The 21,546-nt window shown below is 32.2% G+C and overlaps 4 protein-coding genes across 7 annotated transcripts in view; all 4 read left to right on the forward strand.

Annotated features, from left to right (window-relative positions):
* Window positions 1–491, forward strand: part of LOC108728054 (probable tyrosyl-DNA phosphodiesterase) — a 5,195-nt gene extending 4,704 nt beyond the window's left edge. Inside the window, exon 7 of the mRNA XM_018456404.1 lies at window positions 484–491. Within this exon, the coding sequence (XP_018311906.1) occupies window positions 484–491 (8 nt within the window). The remainder of the gene's footprint in view (window positions 1–483) is intronic.
* A 286-nt stretch (window positions 492–777) lies between these two features.
* LOC108728140 (tyrosyl-DNA phosphodiesterase glaikit) lies at window positions 778–3,490 on the forward strand. The gene is made up of 7 exons (XM_018456533.1): window positions 778–881; window positions 968–1,045; window positions 1,133–1,500; window positions 1,577–2,271; window positions 2,353–2,895; window positions 2,990–3,191; window positions 3,316–3,490. Exons 1-7 carry the CDS (start codon window positions 869–871, stop codon window positions 3,460–3,462), a joined length of 2,046 nt encoding a protein of 681 aa, XP_018312035.1. The 5' UTR covers window positions 778–868; the 3' UTR covers window positions 3,463–3,490.
* Window positions 3,491–5,497: 2,007 nt separating this feature from the next.
* LOC108728137 (protein THEM6) lies at window positions 5,498–16,069 on the forward strand. Of its 4 annotated transcripts, none has more exons than XM_018456527.1 (5): window positions 5,498–5,658; window positions 7,157–7,549; window positions 10,650–10,864; window positions 14,013–14,198; window positions 15,167–16,069. In XM_018456527.1, exons 2-5 carry the CDS (start codon window positions 7,393–7,395, stop codon window positions 15,278–15,280), a joined length of 672 nt encoding a protein of 223 aa, XP_018312029.1. In that variant the 5' UTR covers window positions 5,498–5,658; window positions 7,157–7,392; the 3' UTR covers window positions 15,281–16,069. The 4 variants fall into 4 exon arrangements, with proteins under 4 accessions (XP_018312029.1, XP_018312031.1, XP_018312032.1 ...); XM_018456529.1 differs by lacking the exon at window positions 5,498–5,658 and adding an exon at window positions 5,667–5,728; XM_018456530.1 differs by lacking the exon at window positions 5,498–5,658 and adding an exon at window positions 5,682–5,700.
* Window positions 16,070–18,030: 1,961 nt separating this feature from the next.
* On the forward strand, window positions 18,031–20,595 carry LOC108728138 (protein THEM6). Its single transcript, XM_018456531.1, has 3 exons — window positions 18,031–18,356; window positions 20,019–20,233; window positions 20,320–20,595. The coding sequence occupies exons 1-3, from the start codon at window positions 18,212–18,214 to the stop codon at window positions 20,554–20,556; spliced, it is 597 nt and encodes a 198-aa protein (XP_018312033.1). The 5' UTR covers window positions 18,031–18,211; the 3' UTR covers window positions 20,557–20,595.
* Window positions 20,596–21,546: the final 951 nt, after the last annotated feature.

Raw genomic sequence — 21,546 nt, forward strand, 5'->3', positions numbered from 1 at the left:
CAACCTCAATCTTCAATGCGTAGTCTGATTCCGGCCTAACTTGACGTTGATTGGATCGCAACTCTTGCAATGTTGCGATGTGACCAATGTAGAACCAGCTTTACGTATATTATAGAATTTCTTACGTATATTATAGAAAGATAAAAAGTATGTTTTATCGATAAAAGCGCTTTCTGAATACGGGCCAGGATCTCTAGCTGAAAATCGAAATTAATTGAGCAAATAGTTATCAGTATTTCAGAAAAGATCAGAATTTCTGCATTTGTTTTTGTAAATATATATGTATAATATATTTTAGATTACAAATTTTATGCAAGATTTCATATCGTTTTATACACGTTGTCCTATTTGAGAGCGTAAACGTGTAATTTTGGTTTTATTTAATTAATTATATTTCTGGAATATGTAGGCATATTAATGTATTATGGATCAATTATTCTCAGAATGACTTCTGATCGGAATTTATTCCGTTTTATTCCATAGGTCCATAAATTATAGATAACATAACGATTTTATCTGATGGAATTTATTCCGTTTTATTCCATAGCGTAGGTCCACAAATTATAGATAACATAACGATTTTATCTGCAATGCTGAATCTGGCTACAAAGTTCCATTTCCAAAGCAGTTATAGATGGCGTATTGCTTGAGCTTATTTTTCCTGTACGTTTGTGGAGTTCTAGGACGAGTAACGTTGTGTGAAACCATTTATTGCTTTCTTGTCAAATATATGGACTTCCATATGATTACGTTTACATAATATTATTTGAAAGATATAAAGAAATTTAGAACTAGTCAATTATTCGTGATTGACGTCGAGCACAGACGTTTCCTGTGTAAATTCCTTCGCTCAATCTCTATTACAACAATGAATTCTATAGGTGATGATATTGAACGTGTTACCTGTCAACTCTGGATTTTAAAGTATTTTATTTATTTATTTATTTATCATTTATCTGACTTGCAGAAAAGAAACTTTGCCCTTTTATGGAGAAATGTTACCGAAAAAATCCGATTCACTTCGATGAAATGTCACATCCTCATTGTAACTATTTGTATATTTTTTTAATATTAATTTTATACGTAATTATATATTATTATCAAATATTAATAATTGTCACTTTAATTTCAGTGGAAAAATTACTGGTAGATCAGCTAGATGGCACAATAGAAATACCAGAAGTGCTCCATTTTGCATGTAATGATCGTTCACAATTGTTGGATCAATTAAAAGTATTACAAATGGTACTTAGAAGGGAGAGAAACAAAAATAAGGACAACCAGTTGTCTGGAATTGGTAATTTATCTTCTAAAGCACAATCTTCTTCTACTACTAATGTATCAAGTACTAAAGAGGATTTGAAGGATAAAGTAGAAAGACATAAGAAAGCTACAGTGCAGAGGAGGCAAGACAAACTTAAGCAGATGGATGCAGAAGCTCAGGCACTCTCTAGAGCTTTGATCGAAGAAGAACGTGAGAATCATATGGAAACCATCAAGGTTAGTAAAATTCAGAATAAATTTGTGTATTTTACATTATGGAAGATAAATAAGTAAATATAAACTTATTTATTAGGCAAAGAAGAGAAGTATGGAGGCATCAGAAGTTGGCTCTTCTGTTACAAAGAAGATGAAACAGATGAGTATAGAAAGCAGCAATTGTACTAAGGATAGTCAGCAGAATATTAGTGACTCTCAAAGTAGTTCTAGAAGCAATGAGCAAAGTACAAGTTCAGGAACATCTATCATGGATATGTATCGATCCTGTGATTCCGAAAAGTCAAGGAAGGAAGTTAGGAAGAAGGCTATTCAGATGATGAGACAATCTGGATATACAGTGTCCGTTGTAGAACCAGGAGAGTTTGCAATAAAATATGCCTTTTCAGCGCCTTACCACTTATTCTTCACGAGAATCGAAAATTCAAAGGAGACTTATAATCAACAGTTTTCCATAACATTCCCTGAGATTCTCGACCGTAGTCTTGGAGAAATTGTTAATAGTCTTCATTTAAATTTTATGGTAGACGTCGGATGGTTGTGCTTGCAGTATTTGTTGGCTGGTCAACGTACTGATATGATGATTCTGTACGGTGATAGAGTGGATCATGAGAAATTGAGTAACAACATTACTATGATAGAAGTAGACATGCCGACCAAGTTTGGTTGTCATCACACGAAGATCATGATCCTGCAATATAAAGATGATGGGATCAGGGTGGTTGTCTCCACTGCTAACTTGTATTCCGACGACTGGGAAAATAGGACACAAGGGTCTATTAAACATTCTTAGATATTCTTTATTTATTAATATGATGTTTGTCTATAATAATCTTTTTATTGTATCTTGATTAGATTGTGGATATCGCCTCATTTGCCCCGGCTACCAGAATCTGCAAATCCTAGTGATGGGGAATCTCCAACAGGGTTTAAAAAGGATCTCGAACGATATTTGAATAAATACAGACATTCAGCGTTGACACAGTGGATATGTGCGGTACGGAGGGCTAATTTTTCTGATGTGAACGTGTTCCTCGTTGCTTCTGTTCCTGGGACTCACAAAGATAACGAAGCCGATTCTTGGGGGTATAAGAAATTGGCGCACGTTCTATCGCGTTATGCTACATTGCCACCAGATGCTCCTCAGTGGCCTATAGTTGCACAGAGTTCCAGCATAGGCAGCCTTGGACCAAATTTCGAAAGCTGGTTGTCAAAAGATATAATTCCGTGTATGTCGAGGGAGACTACAAAGGGTTTAAAGAGTCATCCGCACTTTCAGTTTATTTACCCTTCGATAGAGAATTACAAGCAAAGCTTTGATTGTCGAAATTTATCTTGCTGTTTGCCCTACAGTGCAAAAGTACATTCTAAACAACAGTGGATAGAATCATACTTGTAGTAAGTTACAGTCGTTTTATTATTACTTTATTCATCTTTATTTCTTAGAAGCGATCCTTTTTTTTCTTACAGAATTTGATATTTATTTCTATAGCCAATGGAAAGCCAAGCGAACAGCGCGAGATCGTGCGATGCCTCATATTAAATCCTACACAAGGATTTCGCCCGATTTGAAAAGCATTTCCTGGTTTGTACTTACCAGTGCGAATCTAAGTAAAGCTGCATGGGGAGTCCAACGAAATAATCATTACATAATGAGCTATGAAGCTGGCGTTATATTCATACCAAAACTTATTGTAAGCATTATATTATTTAATAGTTTATGACATGTTAAATGTTATGAATATGTATTACAGAAATGTACTAAAGACGCATGTTTTAATCAATTAATTATTACATCTGAACGTCGTTTGTATTCAGACTGGGACAACAACATTTCCTATTGAAGACGAAGAGGATCCAGCTGTCCCGGTATTTCCGATTCCATACGATCTTCCATTGTGTCGATACGAATCGAGTGACAGTCCTTTCGTCTGCGAATTTCTGACCTCTTTAGGCAGAGTGTAATTTTTCAGCTGATGACATTAGGGTCTTCTTTTTTGTTTCTTCAGTGAAGTAATATTTTTGCATCTGTGTTTGTATATTTATTTACATGTATTTTTACAAAATAATGAAGTATTAAATATCAATTTTTTATAAACATTTACTTTGAAACTTTTAGAGTCAAAGACTTTGAGATCACAAATGGTACGAGTTAGCCTTCGACTTAGCTATTCAATTATTTTATTATTTATATCCGTAGGTATTATCTTTAATGACTCAATCGAGATTGTATATGGTATATGATTATTTATGTATGGGAGAAAAAGCAAGGAAGTGAGGAATTGTTAGAGAATTATCGTATAGTGCATGACTTCTTCCTCAGTCTCGATTTCGCGACGAATTCGTGTCCGTCGCTTCGGACGCGTTTTCCATAAAACATCAGCACGAAAGCGCTTCCTCAATGCAAGGACCGAAACGTAATATTAGCGTTGTCCGTACATGCTCAGCCTTCAAATGGCTGTTAATCAAATCATGATATATATACAGTAATTACGCCTATCATACGCACGTTGGATAATGCGTCTTGTCTATATACGTATACATATGTATGTTTTATTTATAAAAAAAATACGCGGACTAGCGGAAAGTTTTCAAGTTATATTATATAGATACGTCACTCTGATTGTAAAGCAAAGATAACAGAAAGAGTGATTTTTTTTTAATAAATCATTGATTTTAATGTAAAACGGAGAGGAAATAGATATACGACTCTATTTTTATGATACATATATTACTGTTATGCAATTCCATTGTTCTTCACATCCGATTTCAGAACGTATTTTCTTATCTTTTGTAGTATTAACGCATTTACTAAGAAACAATGCAAACATCACTTCCCTCGTCAAACAGGGAACGGCGTGCGATTCCGCAAAGCTTTGCATTTCATCGATAATATTGCCTATAGTGATAATCTTGCTACATCGAACTTTTCAAGGATATTGACGGAAGCGGCATTAAAATCAACGCTGAAGCTGACAGATATGGTCTTTAAACGATAAATTTTATAATTGTCTATAAAACTAATATAATAATTATTTTTAATAGCAAATTTAACGATTTTTCATGCATATAAGGCATGATCTTATTCATAAATTCAATCTGATAAGGCTTGTTTACTTACTATTTTACTTCAGATTTTGATGTCAAAGAAAAAAAAAACAAATAAAAATTCTTATAAAATTTATTAATATTTATTTATATAGAAATATAAAAATTGCAGCTTACATTTATTGTAAATAAAGATTATATTAAGATGTGAATATTGTTTAATAAAATATTTGTAATCGGTAGAATAGATTTGTAAAATATATCGATAACTCTCCTGTGTTTCGATAATATCAATAAATAATCATATATTTTTTAAATAGGACCATGCCTAATCAGAAACGAGCTATGTGAAAGCTGTTCAATTAGAATAAATAGATTTTATTCTATTTCGAAATAAAAGAAAACTTTTCAGTATATTTTATGAGCGTGTTCTATTAAATGCAAATATTGTTTTACTAAAAATATTTTTATTTTATTATATTTTGCAAGAATTTTCATTGTGTTTTATTCTAACGTCATTAATCTGAAGATCTTTAGTGAGCTGAGAATCTTTAAAGAGAATTTAAACAGTAAGTAATTAAAGAAAATTTTTATTATTAAAACATCAATGCCGATAACATATATTTGTTTAATTTTTTTATGATCCTTATTGCGCGTGCGATTATTGGATCGATCATCGATGCGCAGATCTAGCAGTATGATCTCACCCCTTTTAATTAAAGACTTTGATTTGGCCTTTTTATTTTATTCGCGGCTTGGACGGGATCAATCATGTATTAAATTTTAACTTGTTAGCCATGATGTCAAAGTTTTTTTAGCCGCTCTGAACCTCCCACCCAAGGTCGGACTTCCTAGTTGGATGTCCTCGGCGCAGATGCGGCTTTTGGGAAGGGACATCTCTCGGCAACGGCCGCCAGTCGAGGACGTCGTCATCAGTGTACGAGATGTCATCGGCGGGATAAGACTTCATCATCGGACGTGGTGCGTACCGGTGTGCGAATCTTATTCCGCGTATTCCTCCGTTTGGTACTGGGCCCGGGCCTCGTCTTCGGAAGATTTTGTCGGATCGGCGGCACTATTAGCAAAATCTACCGAAGGTTCATCGGAGATCTTGTAAGTGTTAATCGAATGAGATACGTCAAGGAAAGTGACATTGTGCGTATTACATAAAAAGATGGACTTTGTAAGTAGACGCTAAATTTTTGGGAAGAGAACAATACAATTGCGGCACGATGGGTCAGGGAGAACGTGTTCCGCCTGATAATGTGACAGTAAACGCGAAAGTATCGAAAGCGGGGCTGTATGCGGTGCAAAAGTCTATTGCTTTATCTTGTTCGATTTTTTGCCGATTCTTTTGCCAGTCAGTGGAAATAATCGGTTAGCATACCGACGCTAATCGTACTCGATTCAGTTTCTCTTCCCTTATTTGAACAAGGTAAACGTTACGCATACACGCTATATGTATTATGTATTATGTATTATCTTTCGACAGAATGAATCGTCTTTTTTACAAGACTAGAAATTTTCAGAAATTTTTCACGATAATGTTACGAATTTACAACAAATGAGTTGCGAATAAAATAATTGGTGATTTCAAAAGAATTTTATTTGAAATAGATACAAATCTTATATCCATATAGCATAGGCTTCCAAGAGACGTCTTAAAAACGTCGAAAGGATATCCTTGCATCCTATAAATGCTCCCCGGACATCCCTCGGATAAAGTATGCTGGATGGGTAGGAAGTATAGGAACCGGTTCTCTGACTCGTTTTTCGCTTACCTTCAAATCGGCAAGGTTAAAGCAGTACATTAAGATACGTGTAGTGTTTCTATCAATGCAGAATACCTATAATAAATTTAGGCTCTTTTTTTAATTAGCTGTTTTAGTATGCTATTGATATATGCACAATGTTATACCTGCTTTTTTATGTCATGAACAAGGTTATAAAGCATGCGCGGATTATTTCCTTTCATTTTATCATTAATTAATTTTGTTTTGTGTCAGGCCATTTTTAGGGAGAGTATATTATTAGCCCTATCACGTCATTCTGTCTTTATTTTACATCTAAAAACGATAAAGATAACATGAGATACAATAGTGCTGATAACGCACTCTCTGAACGCAACTCATACGTCTGACATTAACATTGTTTTTCATTATGCTGATTTTCATCGTTCTTTGAAATTTTTGACAAAATTGTTTTATTAAATAATTATTAACATTGTCGGCATTATATTTTATTAATTTATTTTGATATGAATTTTGTGGGAGAGATCGTTGATAGTCAGCTGTCAGTTGTCAATAAAATTACTATTAACTATTTATTTAACGTCGATGTATGTGTGTGTGTGTGTCTGTCAAGCTGCAATTTTAATATTTAATATTTGCAACACGCGTGCCGTAATAAAATTCGTTACACTCGAGAGAGTGTATGATTATGAACGAAGATATTATTAGCTTTTACTGTAATGTAAAGTATGAATCGTTCGTGATTGCTAAACCTTAGTTTAAAAACCCTGACCCTCGGACGCCGGAAATCAAGTTTGAGTCCAGATTTTAATTTCTATCAATACAAGGCTCGTCAGAATGACATAATCCAACATTTTAAGATGAATCTATTGACGTCGCTGCAATTCGTCCGCGGTCTTTCGAAATGGTGCGAGCGCAACCTGCATTCTTATTGATGGGACGAGGAACACCGTCGACTGCCCAGACGAATCGATAAACCGGTGCGAGTGGTGTTGCGGCGGTGGAAGATATCCAAGAGTCTAGCCACGTCCGACCGGAGAGCGTCCGGCTTGTCGCCGGATTGATTTTTGTGGAGCAGCAACCGTGCGGCGCGAGGATGATGACTTGTTGGGTCCTGGTCGGAATCTTCGTAACCATCGTGCTCATTTACGGCCTCATCGAATTTCATTATTTTCTACGCATGTTCCTCACCGTCTTCCTCGCGCGTTATTGCAAAAAAAGGGTGCACATCCTTGATGAAACCGTGATCTACGGTACGTGAGAAATATACGCTGAATTTTAATTGATGAAATCCATCGATATGTCTTATTAGCATTAGTTTTTAGAAAATGTATTAGTATTTAGAAAATATATGTTTAATCGCAATCTCACATGAATTACGCTATTAATTAAAATTCATTTTTATTCTTTAGAACCACTATATAATAAATACCGTAAAATAATTAATACAGATTTATCTAATTTTCACTATACCTAACCTTTTTATTGAAGAATAAGAATTCTTTTTGAAAATATGCACATTTGAATGATATTAATGTCAGAAACATGAAAAAATATTTTTATATTGTATTCTATATGAAATCCTTGCAGCTCTCTCTCTCTCTCTCTCTCTCTTTCTTTGGCGATTATTCTACACAACATTTAATTAACTATACCTATAAAATTAAGGCTGCGTTCGGAAACATCACCCGGGTGCCTCGTGTATCATCTTATCCTTATTTAACATTGGGTGAACAATAAGGATAAAACGATACATAGAGGCACTCGGGTGATGTTTCCGAACGCAACCTAAATACATAGGCAATTTTGTTCAATAAATTCCAACACGATCGCAGCAATTTTACATTAATTAACGAGGTATTAAAAGGTGATTATGTTGAAGAGCCATCACATACATCGTTTTATCATTACGATATAATTTTAACAATTTTAGTTATTTTAGCAACGATATAATTAATCATGTTTATAAAATTGAGAATATATAGACAATTTAATTTGTCCAACAATTTCCAATGCAACTACAGTAATGCAACATTAAAAGGTGATTATGTTGAAGAGTTATCACACACGTCGTTTTGTCGTTATGATATAATCCTTACAATTTCGGCTATTTTAACAAAAAGATTTAATTAACAACGTCTATAAAATTAAATACACCAGAAATTTGTATTCTATCAATAATTTTAAACGACCGTGACGATTTAACATTAATTAACAAGATGTTAAAAGACTATTACATTGAAGAGTCGTCACACGTATCGTTTTGTCGTTACGATATAATCTAGGAATCCTTACGATTCCTTTCGGTTATCTACTACCTTGACCTATAATATGCGGAATTAGTTGGTAGGTGGAATGTCACGAATCCGGAACATTGATTGCGCAATAACGCGCTTGAGTAACTCAAAATACCAATTTTAAATTTCTTCCTTATGAGAAAAGTATTCTTTTTAAATTTATGTTACTTTTTCTAGCAGATAGTTACGGAGACCATATTTTCTTAGAAAAAATAAAAAATTATAAATTTGAAAAATTTTAGGACTTTATTCCTAAATATTTTCAAACTAGTTTGTGATTGTCAGAAGTAACGCGCACTTGCGCATTAATTTCTGAAATGTTTTTGTACAGTATAACTCTCAAGTAAAGCACAAGTCGTCATAATATCAAAATAATATCAAAATAGCTGCAAATCTGATTATTAAAAGTTACGTTTTAATCAACTACAACTCATTTTGACGTCATTGCGACGATTTGTTATTTTGTTTGGGCTAATATTGCTTTTACATAAAACTAAATTTGTCAATAAGTATCGTAAGAATTCGCTCGTTAATACATTACACATTAAAATGCTAATTAGAAAAAGGAATTTTGTAATATTATTAAAATAAAATTAGTTAACAGAATTGCCAATCAAGGCCAAACTCAAAGTAAACGTGTGTAATTAAATTTTATTAATGTAAAACAACAATTATGGATTTCGATTTGACGATTTCATATCCTTCTAAATATTAATAAAGAAATTAGAATATACAAAATAGGGTTCAGTACAGAGTCGTCGTCAAATAATCGTCATCTATAATTGTTATTTTACATTAATTTTAATTACACACGTTCACCTTGTGTTTGGCTATGATTGACAAATTGAAATTTTATTTACTGATTTTATTTCTGTAGTGCTTTTCTCTTTTTAACTTGTATTATTAAAATAAAGAATAAAATCTTTGAAAAGATAAATAAAATCCAAGATATAGCTACCTAAAATAAAGGATTGGACTTTACAATAAATAACGTATGGTCACTGTATGGATAACTACTAGTATTTGATTTTATTTACATTTACGTTGCTCATAATACGATTCATGTGTAGCTTTTCAGCGAATGCAATGACCGATTAGTCGTATATACTTATATACATACTTATAAGCAAGTACTCGGCCGCAGTTACGCGTCCTTAATTCTTTTAACTTCATCCAAAGTTAAAATCAACTATGTCTTAAAATCATCATATTTCATTGTATGTATAATGTCATTATGTAACGTAACAATGTCTGATTTCAATCAATTGTATAGAAATACAGTTTTATATACAGTTTGAATATGTATGAAACATCGAGGAACTGAATTTCCTGCCTTTTGAATGTGAGAAATGTTCGATGTTTAATACCTACAGTATCCTACAGTATATCTTTAAGTGTGTGAAGCTTTGAATCGTAATCATTCTAATCATCGAATTTTCTAACCATTGAATTTTAACTATTACATTTGTATTTGTACCACAAATCTATAATTATATCGCACATTATACATATAACATAAACGCGTTTTTATTACTTTTACATAACACGCATTTACATCTTAATCGTTCAACTATTGTAATCATCAGCAGCAAATAAAATAGTAGTTCGCAATGTAATAGACGTTTTTAAATCAGATTCAAATAAAGTCCAGCCGAATTATTTATGTATAACATAAATATGGTAGAGAACACCAAGGATCGATTAAAGTTAGATGTTTCGAATAATATAATATTCTTGGATTCATGAATTTAATTTATCTCAGATGTGACTGTGCGCCGAAACGTTCGGACATTTAAATACAATCAATCTGATGCTAATAATCGCGAGCCGAAACATTCGGTCATTCGCGTATATATATAATCCCTCTATTTCAAATAAGAAACTTTTATTGCGAGAAAGCACAGTAATATCTGAGATAAATTAAATTCATGAATCCAAGAATATTATATTATTCGAAACATCTAACTTTAACCGATCCTTGACGCTCTCTACCATATTTATGTTATAGATTAAAAAATTATTTTAGTGTATAATTATCTTACAATATTTTTTGCAGGCATTTGCACTACCAATGATGTGGACGCGCTTTTATATCATATGAATAATGCGAGGTATCTTCGTGAGCTCGATTTTGCGAGGGTCGACTTTTACGAAAGGACCGATCTCTACCGAGAAGTTTGTTCTCAAGGATCAGGTGTTGTCCAAGGAGCTGCCACTATACGTTACAGGCGTTTCATCAAGCCGCTAACGATTTTTAAAATAACATCTAAGGTAATTCAAGAAAATTAAATTTGAGTACGCGTAACATTCTTTCACAGGTGAAGAGAAAAAATTCTTACTTACGCGAACACAGAAAAAAAACATCGGTTCATTAAAAGAGTTTGTAGTATATTTGTTATAATAATAATTAATAGATTAAGAATTTTTTATAATAAAGAATTACATTTCGAGGCATGCGCTTTCATTGCTAACGTTTAAATAACTACCACGTGTATCACTGACATTTGTAAAACCATCTTGTCGAATTTAGGTTGTTTTTCTCGAGAATAACATCTTTTATACAAAGTATCAGCCGCACACATTACATTAGTCTGCCACAAGAGGATTGAAACGTTGCATATACCGGATGCGAATAGCGTCAATAGACGCGTCAGTTATTTTTTTTTCAAGGTATTCATGATCCTAAAGTAAACGCCATTTGATTTCGTAATTGCAATGCACCACGCGATCGTATGACGCACAGTCTCGAAACTCATGGCGGTTCTTCTTATGGAGATGTTTGTCCTTAATGTTCTTAACAGACGCATTCAACTATGTATTGCAAGAGACAAGGTTGTATATCAAGGTACCAAATAAATGCACGAGTGGCGGTTGTATACATTTACGCAAATCAAATACGGGCAGGGCCGCGTTAAGAAAAGTTGCGCCCAGAGGCTTGTGATCTTTGTGAGCGCCTCTCTCTCACCCCAATAACGACAACATTTCTAATGACTTTTTTTTTCAGTAATGTTTCATTACCCGTACATGGATTACCTCTATTTTTTTAGTCTTACAGTTTGTCATATTCGATTTAGCACCGCCAAGTGTCTTTACATTTTCTATTTAGAAAAATTCTATTTAGAAAAAATTTTTTATTTAAATTAAATTTTTTCGTTTTATAGAATTTAACTTGGTTAATTAAGACTATATAATTTAGGTTTTAATTTTTAATTTCGTACATTAGTTTTTTTCGAGGAGTAATAATTTTTGACAGAGAATTAAAACTGCCATTACTTGGATTGAAATAAGAGGACCTTCAATAAGGATATTTTTGAAAAAGAATTAAAACTGCTATTACTTGAGTTAGAATAATAAAAAGATACGTATCACTTAGGTTCTATTGGAGAAGCACGTATATGCTTAGCGCCGTTTTTACCTTTTTTTAAAAAGGTAATCTCTTACAGATACGAACGATAAAATTTTGTAACTACTACTTTGGTTGGAAAGAAAAATATCTTTGAATGAATTGCAATATAAAAATTTCATATAAGAAGAATTAAAGTCATTTGGATCAAAATAGGAAGATCCTTCAATAGGAATACAAAGACCAATCAAATCATCTCAACTAGACTAACGCGTAGTAGCTGATACAATTTGATATGATTTGATTGGTTGACGCAAGTTACGAGTTAGAGATCCTAATGCTGAAGTCCCATGAAACGTATTTGCCACGTATCGTATGATCGCGTAACCAATCCGAAGCGATCCGCTATTGTGGTTGCATGTCTTACACCTAGACACCAACTTCCTCGACGGCGAACACTTACACGCCCATGTCCTCGACTGCAAATACCTAGACACTCATTTCCTCGATGGCGAACACCTAGACACACACTTCCTCGACGCGATAAATACCTAGACTAGATAGACACACAGTTCCTCAACGGTAATCTCGATATTTCATTTTAATAATTTGCGCCCCGCGCGCGTCACATCGTATATACAACGGTTCCCATGCAACGTTAGTCTGTTGGTATATATATGTAGATAGATGACATAAAGTCAAAAGCCATATATTATCGAAAAAACGAAACGTACATTTCCCCTGGTCGACGATGACGATAATAACAACGTATCTTAAAATTCAGATAAAATTCAAACATTTAGGACTTTATATCGCAATATCTCCGCTTGTAGGGCACGTAGAAAAAAAATAAAAGCACTTTTATTATACAATCAAAGTGGTGACTATCAATTGAGCGTATATAGAACTTGATCAGTTCAGCCGTTATTGAGATAGTCTCAGTCTCCCGCAACTCGCCGGCTCGTGTAAAGGAGGCACGGCAGTGCCTCGATGCATTTGGCTTAGCGCCGAGACACTACTGTGTCTCCAGATGTAAGAATAGAACTCTATTTGAAAATACAATCGCACTAACTATCGCGCTTTAAGGCTCTTAATTGCCCATCTTTTTTGTTTAATATTGTTTTAATATCTCAAGAGCCCAAATCTGATTATTTGTTCATTAAAAATTGTAACATCATTATTAAATTGTTATTATATGAAAGTGCATACATCAAGTACACACTTAATAACGATAGTTGCTATTTATCGATTATTCGACGATATTACAAAATCGCAAAATTATCTGGGAAAAGAATGTTATATATGGACATATTTGATATATGTATAATAATATATAATTGTATATAAAATATTTCAATTTCTTATCTAATTATATATAATTATACATGAAACATTTTTTTCAGGCTAAAAATGCACTTGTTTGAATAACTTAATTCTTTTCATTTTTTAAATTGTGGTATCTCCAGGCGCCCACGCCCCTGCCACTTCGGCGTCTTAGGGCTCAAGCCCCAAAAACCCATAGGTTAACGCGCTACTGAATACGGGCCAAGATTACTATGGTAATAATTGTGTTTCGATTTAATTCTCAATTAACTGATAGTTTAACACTCTAATGCAGAAAAACAGTGTCTATTCTTGTGAATGAAATGGAGACTTTATGATGCAAAGTTAAAAAATCGGTGAATTCGATGAATTATATTAGCCTTGTGAAAAAAATTGTTAAAACAGTTTCTTTCACAAGGTTAATATAATTCATCGAATTCACCGATTTTTTATCGATTTTAGCTATCCAGACAACAAAATCGGAACATAAGACGTTTTAAAAATGTCTTTAAGACGTCTCTTTTTTTTAAATATCCTAAGACATCTTTTGGACATCTTTAAGATGTCTTATGTCTCGTTTTTTATATGTTGTCTGTTCTTTTTATCTGAATTTTTTAAATGATTTGACTTTCCTTTCTTTCACTTTCCATTAGAGAAAAAAAAAAAGAAAAGACAAATCATGCAAGTTAGTTACAAAGAACCGACCGATCAAATACATAAGCTTAAGTAATATAATTTTATTTTTTTTCTTAGATCGTTTATTGGGATGAGAGGAGTTTTTTCATGGAGCATCGATTTATCACGCCGAGCGATGGCTTTATAAGGGCAATCGCGATTTGCAGGCAAAGACTTCTAAATTGTAGCGCCGATACTGTTATTGGCGCCCTACTGAATCGTAGGGTGAAGCAGAATGGAAATGTTGAAGCAGGTGTAATGCAGGTAGGAATTAATTGCGATCATATATTTGGAGAACGCTGCAAGAATTTTAAACGATTGCTGTCAAGACTGTTTATTACAATAGAAAACGTACATGTTGATTATAATGTTACGAAATGAAGACTTTGGTTAAGGTTTTGGTAATATTGATAAGACTTACACTTTATGCTTCTATGTTGACTCTGTTTTTCATGTCTTATATTCAAAAAGTCGTAACACACGTTATTTTTGTGTCAAAAAGATTTGTTTTTTAAAAATTAAAAAGATATGGCGAATTTTTCCCATGTACCTTTTATAAATGCACCAAATAAATTTTGTTATATATATGACTATATAATTTCATTATAAAATCATAAAGTAGATCGCATTCATTTACAAAAATTTTGAAAACAGCTCTTATAGTCTATATTTTGACGCATACGTATACGGAACCACGCCGTTACACAACAGAATTTTTTAATTATATATTCCATTAGAGTTCCATTTTGTAATTTTCAGGATTACTTCATAATTGAAATGAGAATATGATAATACTTTTACAAAATTTAATAAAGTTAGTTTAATTTAATTAATAAAAATTGTAAATGAATGACAAATTTATTTATATGAAAATGATAAATTAAAAATAATTCATCTATAGAACAATTTAAGATCTTTAAAATTGGTCTCTTGTATTTTTTTTGTACGATTAATGATTTCGATGATATAATAATTTGAATGTTCGCATGAATAACGTTTTTTATAATTTATACGAGCGTAAATAGTTTCACAAAAAAAATCTCATTTTTTTTGCGAAATACGTGTTTCATTTTTATCTGTAGAATATGCAAATTTAAAAAAAAAGTAAAAATGATATTGTTTCAAAGCCTGATATTCCATAATCGAGAACAAGAACAATTAACATGTATAATAAATCGCAGCGAGAGATTATTTCTTTTTATCTCTCTAAGGTAAATGGTATGTGTCATTAGGTATCTCCTGTGCGACCAGAGATGCCACCCGAAGTGAGCAGGTGGATGGAAAGTAACGAAATATCATCAGCGATGTTGAGACAGGAACCGATCACGATAACGACGCGTTGCTGACAAACGGACGCCGCGACGTCCAGCGGCGTTTTAGCACCGATATACACAACCACGACTGTGTAACAAGCGGAATGTAGTCTTTATTTTTATCCTTAATTGCCGGATGATGGGTGTTGTTCTGGGGGAAATTCCGTAACAAGATTGATTAAAGATTCTCGCTACTTATGTATTTAATTGTCTTTGAGAAGTGGAAATTAGCGCGGCCTTACGACAAAATAAATGATTAATAATGACCTACTGCAAGCCTGGTATTCTGTAATCAGGGATAAGAATAATTAATCTAATTGCAGTAAGCGATTATTTCTTCCTCTTTTTATTAAAACATAGATTGGTCAAATTCTTAGAAAAAGAAAATGATTATAAGTACGAGGTATGTTCGGAAAATAAGGTTACAACGTGTCTGTAGCTCAGAGGGAAGTTTTTCGTTTCAAAGTTGGCACATCTGTTTGGAGGGGAGATCCCAGTGAAAAGAACAAGCGATGGAGGGGGTCAGTAGCTTGACTGGTTGCGTCAGAATCGTGTCATAACAATTAACATGAATCTGACAATGAATCTAACGGGCTTTTCATTTTTAACGATAACGAGATATCGGATGACGGCTCGCACTTCATACTTGGCGAGATCGGGAATTGCCAGATTCATGTTATGACACGATTCTGACGCAACCAGTCAAGCTACTGACCCCCTCCGCCGCTTGTTCTCTTCACTGGGACCTTCCCTCCAAGCAGGTGTGCCAACTTTGAAACAAAAAATTTTTCTCTGAACTATAGACATGTTGTAACCTTACTTTCCGAACATGCTTCATAAATTAAAAAAAAATTTTTTAAAGAAAAATGTAATAATTTTTTGTTACTTTCGTATTTTATAATTATACAGCTTTGATAAAAATATTAGGCATTTACAATTTTTGTCTGGATTTCTTCTATCTACATTGTTATCTACTGGTTATTGATATTATATATAAATTTAAAGGATACTTAAAACAAAGAATAATTTATAGCAAATATCATAAAAATTAATTAAAATCAATTAAACTCTAACTTTAAATAATGGTTAATTATGATGCCTAATATTTTCGAATAGGGCTGTATAATATTTCCCATCTAACGCTAAATATTCATAAAAAGTTCGATTCATATTCCCAATATGCTGAATATTCTGGAACAGTAAAAGAATCGTCACGGTATGTGTAAATGTTGATGAAATGTTTAAAATATTGTATGAATACTCCTTGTATATATTATATAAGGAATACACATCTTCGCCGACAGAGGGGGCCGCGACAGAGAGCATTTACTCGTAAATACGAATTACCTGAGAGAGAATATAAAGAGCGCAGTATTTCGTTTGTGAAGTGACTCCCAAAATTGGTAAAAGCACATGAAACACCTTCTTCATAATAAAATTTTGTTTAAAAGGTGAGTTAGGGACGACCGGACCGGAATTTCTGAAATAATGATATATGTACATATAAATGAAATTTTTAACCGATATTTGGATGTTATTTTTACATTCCGTAGATATTTCGGTATATTTTTGAAATGTTCTTTTTTGGGATTTTAGGAGTCTTTTCAATGGAATCCTTCATGGAATATTTAGCGTTCATAGCTGGGATTATTTATGTCTGAGCTTAAAAAATTAATGTATGATGTGTTATGTTAAAATGCCGAATTAATTGAAATTTGGCATATAGTGCACATTAAGAAAATTGTGTAACTGTATACATTTAATATTTTTGCATTAAATGATAAAAGAAGAATACCTCAAAATTAGAAGCAAGATATATTTTTCCAGGAATGGCAAATAACGCGTCCATCTCTGGATTTTTTATGTGCACTGAAATGAATGTTACTATTGTATATAAAAATATAGAATACTCTCTTTTAACATGCTATTAGTAACTATAGCTGATTAAATATATTGTTACATGTTATACATTAAAATTTTTTTCTACATAACATAAAATCGATTATGAATACGGCAGGGAAATAACAAATATTAATATTAAATGCAACATACTAAATATTTACATTTATTGTAACAATGGATGCCTGTGTATTTAACTAGTATATTAGGTGCCTTCACACATTGGAAGAAATATATCTATCTATTAAATTATGAACACGTATTTTATAATAATTTTTCTTTTTTCTGAAGAAGCCATGATATTTTACTTTACTCTTTGCTTATACATAATGAATGCAGACTTCGTTTTGTAACTGATTGGATATGCGCATACGTGAGCATAAATAATTCGCTGATCAACAAGGTCACTGATTTATTGACACTAATGGTAGTCTATTTTATTTGTATATAGCTGTTAATTTCCTCTGTGGTATCTTATCTAATATTTGATAAAAATTAACAGAATTTTATAAAAAATAAAGGATTATTAAATTTCACTTTTACTTTTCCAATTCAATCTTGATTTATTTAAGATTAGTCAGTAAAATACGGTATTAAAATTTAAATTGTAAGAGGAAAAATACATGAAAGATTTTCCCGTTTGTCAGAATTGACTTTACGTACGTTAAAAGAAATATTTAAAATTTCAAATAAATAGAGGAAAAACAAATTAAATTAATTTATCTATACAAAGCGATTTATCTATACAAAGTGATTAATATAATTTTTCTTCTAACACAATAAACGTGATTTATGCATGAGGTTCTATTATAACAAAATCTGTATATTTACAAATTTGCAATTTTAATTTCGGCTGTAATTTTTCGGTCACTCACAGCGTAACAGAATATTAAAGCGTCTTTCTTTAACGCTTGTGAAACCGGTTTTCCGGAGACCGCAGACGCGCGGACAAGTCAGAATCATAACGGTCAGTCTTCCATCGACCGTGAAAAGACGTACATCGAGTCGACGTTATTTTCGTGCAGTTGTTGAGATAGCGAGAGATACGCCGATAGAAAATTGACAATGTTTTGTTCTTGTTGCGTGGCGATGATCGCCATCCTCTACATTCTATTTGACGTAAATTACTTTATGAGAATTATCCTCACTATCCTTTGGGGCAGATTTTTCGAGAAGAAGAAGAAACTCTTCGATACGACAACAATTTATGGTAAATTCTCACATTAGATCATAATTACATCGTACATTGAATAAATTGTCCTATTAATTTGCTTGTATGAAATCTGTACAACGAATCAGTTTATGTGCCTTATTAGATGAAGCATTTTAATTGCAAAGACATTGAAAAGTGATAACATAAGTGGAAGAACAAAAAAATATTGCGCAAGAAGAAAATGACTAAATTTGTGATGTTATCAATATAAGCATCAGGAAGTGAAATTACGGAAAATAAAATAATTTGTTTAGTGTACATAAAGCGAGATATAGATCGTGCAAAGTCATAATATTGTTATTATATCTGCATCACAAAGGGGGTGAAAATAAAACTTGCATTTTTAGATATTTTGCATGTCTGGAAGTATAAAATTTTGTATATATTTTTATTACAACATATCTAAAAATGCAAATTTTATTCTCAATCTTTGATGCAGATTTCATTCTCAACCTTTGATACGTACGCAGTTCTATTTGACGTACTACATATTCATAATTTACTATAATTGGTGCACGCTTATTTATGATGTTGATATATAAGGTTTTTATGTTTTCATATAGGTTTCATATAGTTTTCATATAAGGTTTTTATGTTTTATGTATTCAGCTGCATTATCATGTGAACGTATTTACGTAGTTACATTATGTAGGTCGGCAAATAACTGTATTGAATGGTACAGTAGTACATCGGCGTATTTCTTTATTCTGTAGAACATCGTATATTCATTTTTAGAAACTTTTAATAGTTACATACACATATATTGTTTCTTGTGATAATTTGCAAATTCCATGGCTCGTATTCAGAACGCACTTTTATCGATAAAAGCGTGCTTTTATCTCTGAAATTCTATAATATGCGTGACGTAAAGTATAGCATGTTAGCGCACTAACATCATTGTAAGCGCGTTCTGAATACAGGCCTATGAGTTATTTCTTTATGTATGTAACTTCTTTCCTCTGGAGAGAATATTTTGTAGAATTTTTCATATAATTTTTTAGAATATTTATAAATATAAATTTTAGAATTTTTGTATAATTCTATTTTTTTTTTAATTTCTTAAGTCTTTTATAAGGGCGCTTTTTAGAAATGCTGAAAGTCTACGTTTCTTTTCTAAAATTTTTTATAAAATGAATTTCGAAAGAGATTGTAAGATTTCCAACATTTCTCCTTGTATAATTTTTGTAGAAAGCTTATAAAATCTGAAGAAATTTAAGGTATTTTTCTTTCAGAAATCTGCATAAAATATGAAAAATTTTTAAGAATGTTATGAGAATTTTTTACTGTAAGTAAAATTTATTTAAGTTGGAGAAATGTGACTAACTATTAAAAATAGAAATATTCAAACGATAAATACTTATACAAGATATAGACATATGTATACATATACAAGTATAGTATACAGTTCCTCGGAAAAAAATGTTTCATATATAATTATATATAATTATATAAAATTATACATAATTATATAAAAAATTGACATATACAATTATATATAATTCTATATAAAATATGTCCATATATATAACATTTTTTTCCGGGTCGGGAACAATCAAACCTGGAAAGCTACATTCTTCGGTTATAAGAAAATTTAGTCTGCTCTGTCATGATAATAATAATAATAATAATAATAGCAAATGGATTTCTCTTGTGTTTTAGGAATTTGTACCACTCAGGATGTTGACTTGGTCTTGAAGCACATGAATAACGCGCGGTATTTACGCGAGTTGGATTTTGCGCGGTTTTATTTTTATGACAGATCAGGAATTTACGGCGCTGTCTTAAAAAGAGGTGGCGGTGCTGTTCAAGGTGCATCCACTATACGATATCGCCGTGCGATTCCTATCTTTACACCGTACAAGGTCACGACAAAGGTACGATCAATATATATTTTGCTTCTTCTTTTTCTTTTTCGTTTTAACGCGCGATAATCAAGTCGATCCAATTTGCATTATTGCAGCTCATTTATTGGGAAGATAAACATTTTTATATAGAAAACCAGTTCATCAGTCTCACGGACAATTTTATTCGCGCCGTTGTATTGAGCAGACAAACTGTAACTGGATTGAAGGTTCCGGTAGACGAAATAATTGCCGAGATCGAGCCGGAAACACGCAGGCCGGAGCCTACCAAAGAACTTCAATTATGGCTGGAGTCTATAGAAGAATCGTCTCAAAGTCTGAGGAAACAGAAATAAGAAAAATTTGTTTTTAAATGCGTTTGTATTCGACAAGTTATATTTATTTAATTTTTTTTAGATCGGTTTTTATGTTATGGTTGATTTTTTGTTATGATGTTATAACATATAATTTTATATAATCTTATACGAGTGTATTTGATTATTCTATCGTTTTATATCTTCATAAGTAGTTTAGTTTTATATCTTTTTGTGATATAACATTGTTTTTAAAGCTTTTTGGTCGAAACACTATTTTTAAATTAGAAATTATCATATTGCATTACACATTTTGGCATTAATTGTAGTACAGTGTCGAGTAGAACTTAATTTAAGTTTATATATTATTAAAAATGTTCCTTTTATTGCTTTACAATTAGTAAAAACCAAATTTTTAGTAAATGTCATTAAAAATATTGTTTTTCATCATTGTAATATTTATAATCTTATGAATACAACAATTTGCGTAACTAGGGTATTTCATGATTAATGTAAAAATACGTCCCAAGTAACACACATGAAGCTTTAAAACATCTGCGATAACATTGTCTCAGCTTAAACCGCAGCATTTTTGTCTACAGTTACTGCCACAACGTGATGACATTGTGACAAAGTTGTAGCAGCAAAAAATGGGACTACAATTTTGAGCTTTGAAGATGCTGTCGCAGCCGTTTGGCTGCACAATTATTTTGTTGCGGAAAAGTTGTTATAGCCATCATGAAGCTTCATAATGTCTGCGATAATGTTGTAGCTTACACCGCAGCATTTTTGTCTAGCATAGCTACCGCCACAAAATTATTGTAATGTTTTAATAAAATTGTAGTAACAAAATTGGGACAATATTTTTAAGCTTTGAAAACGATATCACAGTCATTCTACTATTTTACTGTAAAGAAGTTATCATAGCCATATGTTACAACAGTAATAATCTGAATAAAATAAACAAACTAATAAATAGAATGTTCTTTCTACGCAAATTAATCTTTAATGAAAGTTTAATTTTTAATTTAA

The sequence above is a fragment of the Mycetomoellerius zeteki genome, unplaced genomic scaffold (genome assembly GCF_001594055.1).
Source record: "Mycetomoellerius zeteki isolate Tzet28-1 unplaced genomic scaffold, Tzet1.0 scaffold58, whole genome shotgun sequence".
NCBI lineage: Eukaryota > Metazoa > Arthropoda > Insecta > Hymenoptera > Formicidae > Mycetomoellerius > Mycetomoellerius zeteki.

Excerpts from the sequence above, each read along its gene's own strand:
- LOC108728140 (XM_018456533.1), top strand. Across the intron at positions 1,501-1,576 it reads ATCATATGGAAACCATCAAG|GCAAAGAAGAGAAGTATGGA; the intron begins GTTAGTAAAATT and ends CTTATTTATTAG. Across the intron at positions 2,272-2,352 it reads TGGGAAAATAGGACACAAGG|ATTGTGGATATCGCCTCATT; the intron begins GTCTATTAAACA and ends TATCTTGATTAG.
- LOC108728137 (XM_018456527.1), top strand. The coding sequence starts at position 7,393 with ATGATGACTTGTTGGGTCCTGGTCGGAATCTTCGTAACCATCGTGCTC. Across the intron at positions 7,550-10,649 it reads TGATGAAACCGTGATCTACG|GCATTTGCACTACCAATGAT; the intron begins GTACGTGAGAAA and ends TATTTTTTGCAG. Across the intron at positions 14,199-15,166 it reads TTGAAGCAGGTGTAATGCAG|GTATCTCCTGTGCGACCAGA; the intron begins GTAGGAATTAAT and ends ATGTGTCATTAG.
- LOC108728138 (XM_018456531.1), top strand. The coding sequence starts at position 18,212 with ATGTTTTGTTCTTGTTGCGTGGCGATGATCGCCATCCTCTACATTCTA. Across the intron at positions 18,357-20,018 it reads CGATACGACAACAATTTATG|GAATTTGTACCACTCAGGAT; the intron begins GTAAATTCTCAC and ends CTTGTGTTTTAG. Across the intron at positions 20,234-20,319 it reads CGTACAAGGTCACGACAAAG|CTCATTTATTGGGAAGATAA; the intron begins GTACGATCAATA and ends GCATTATTGCAG.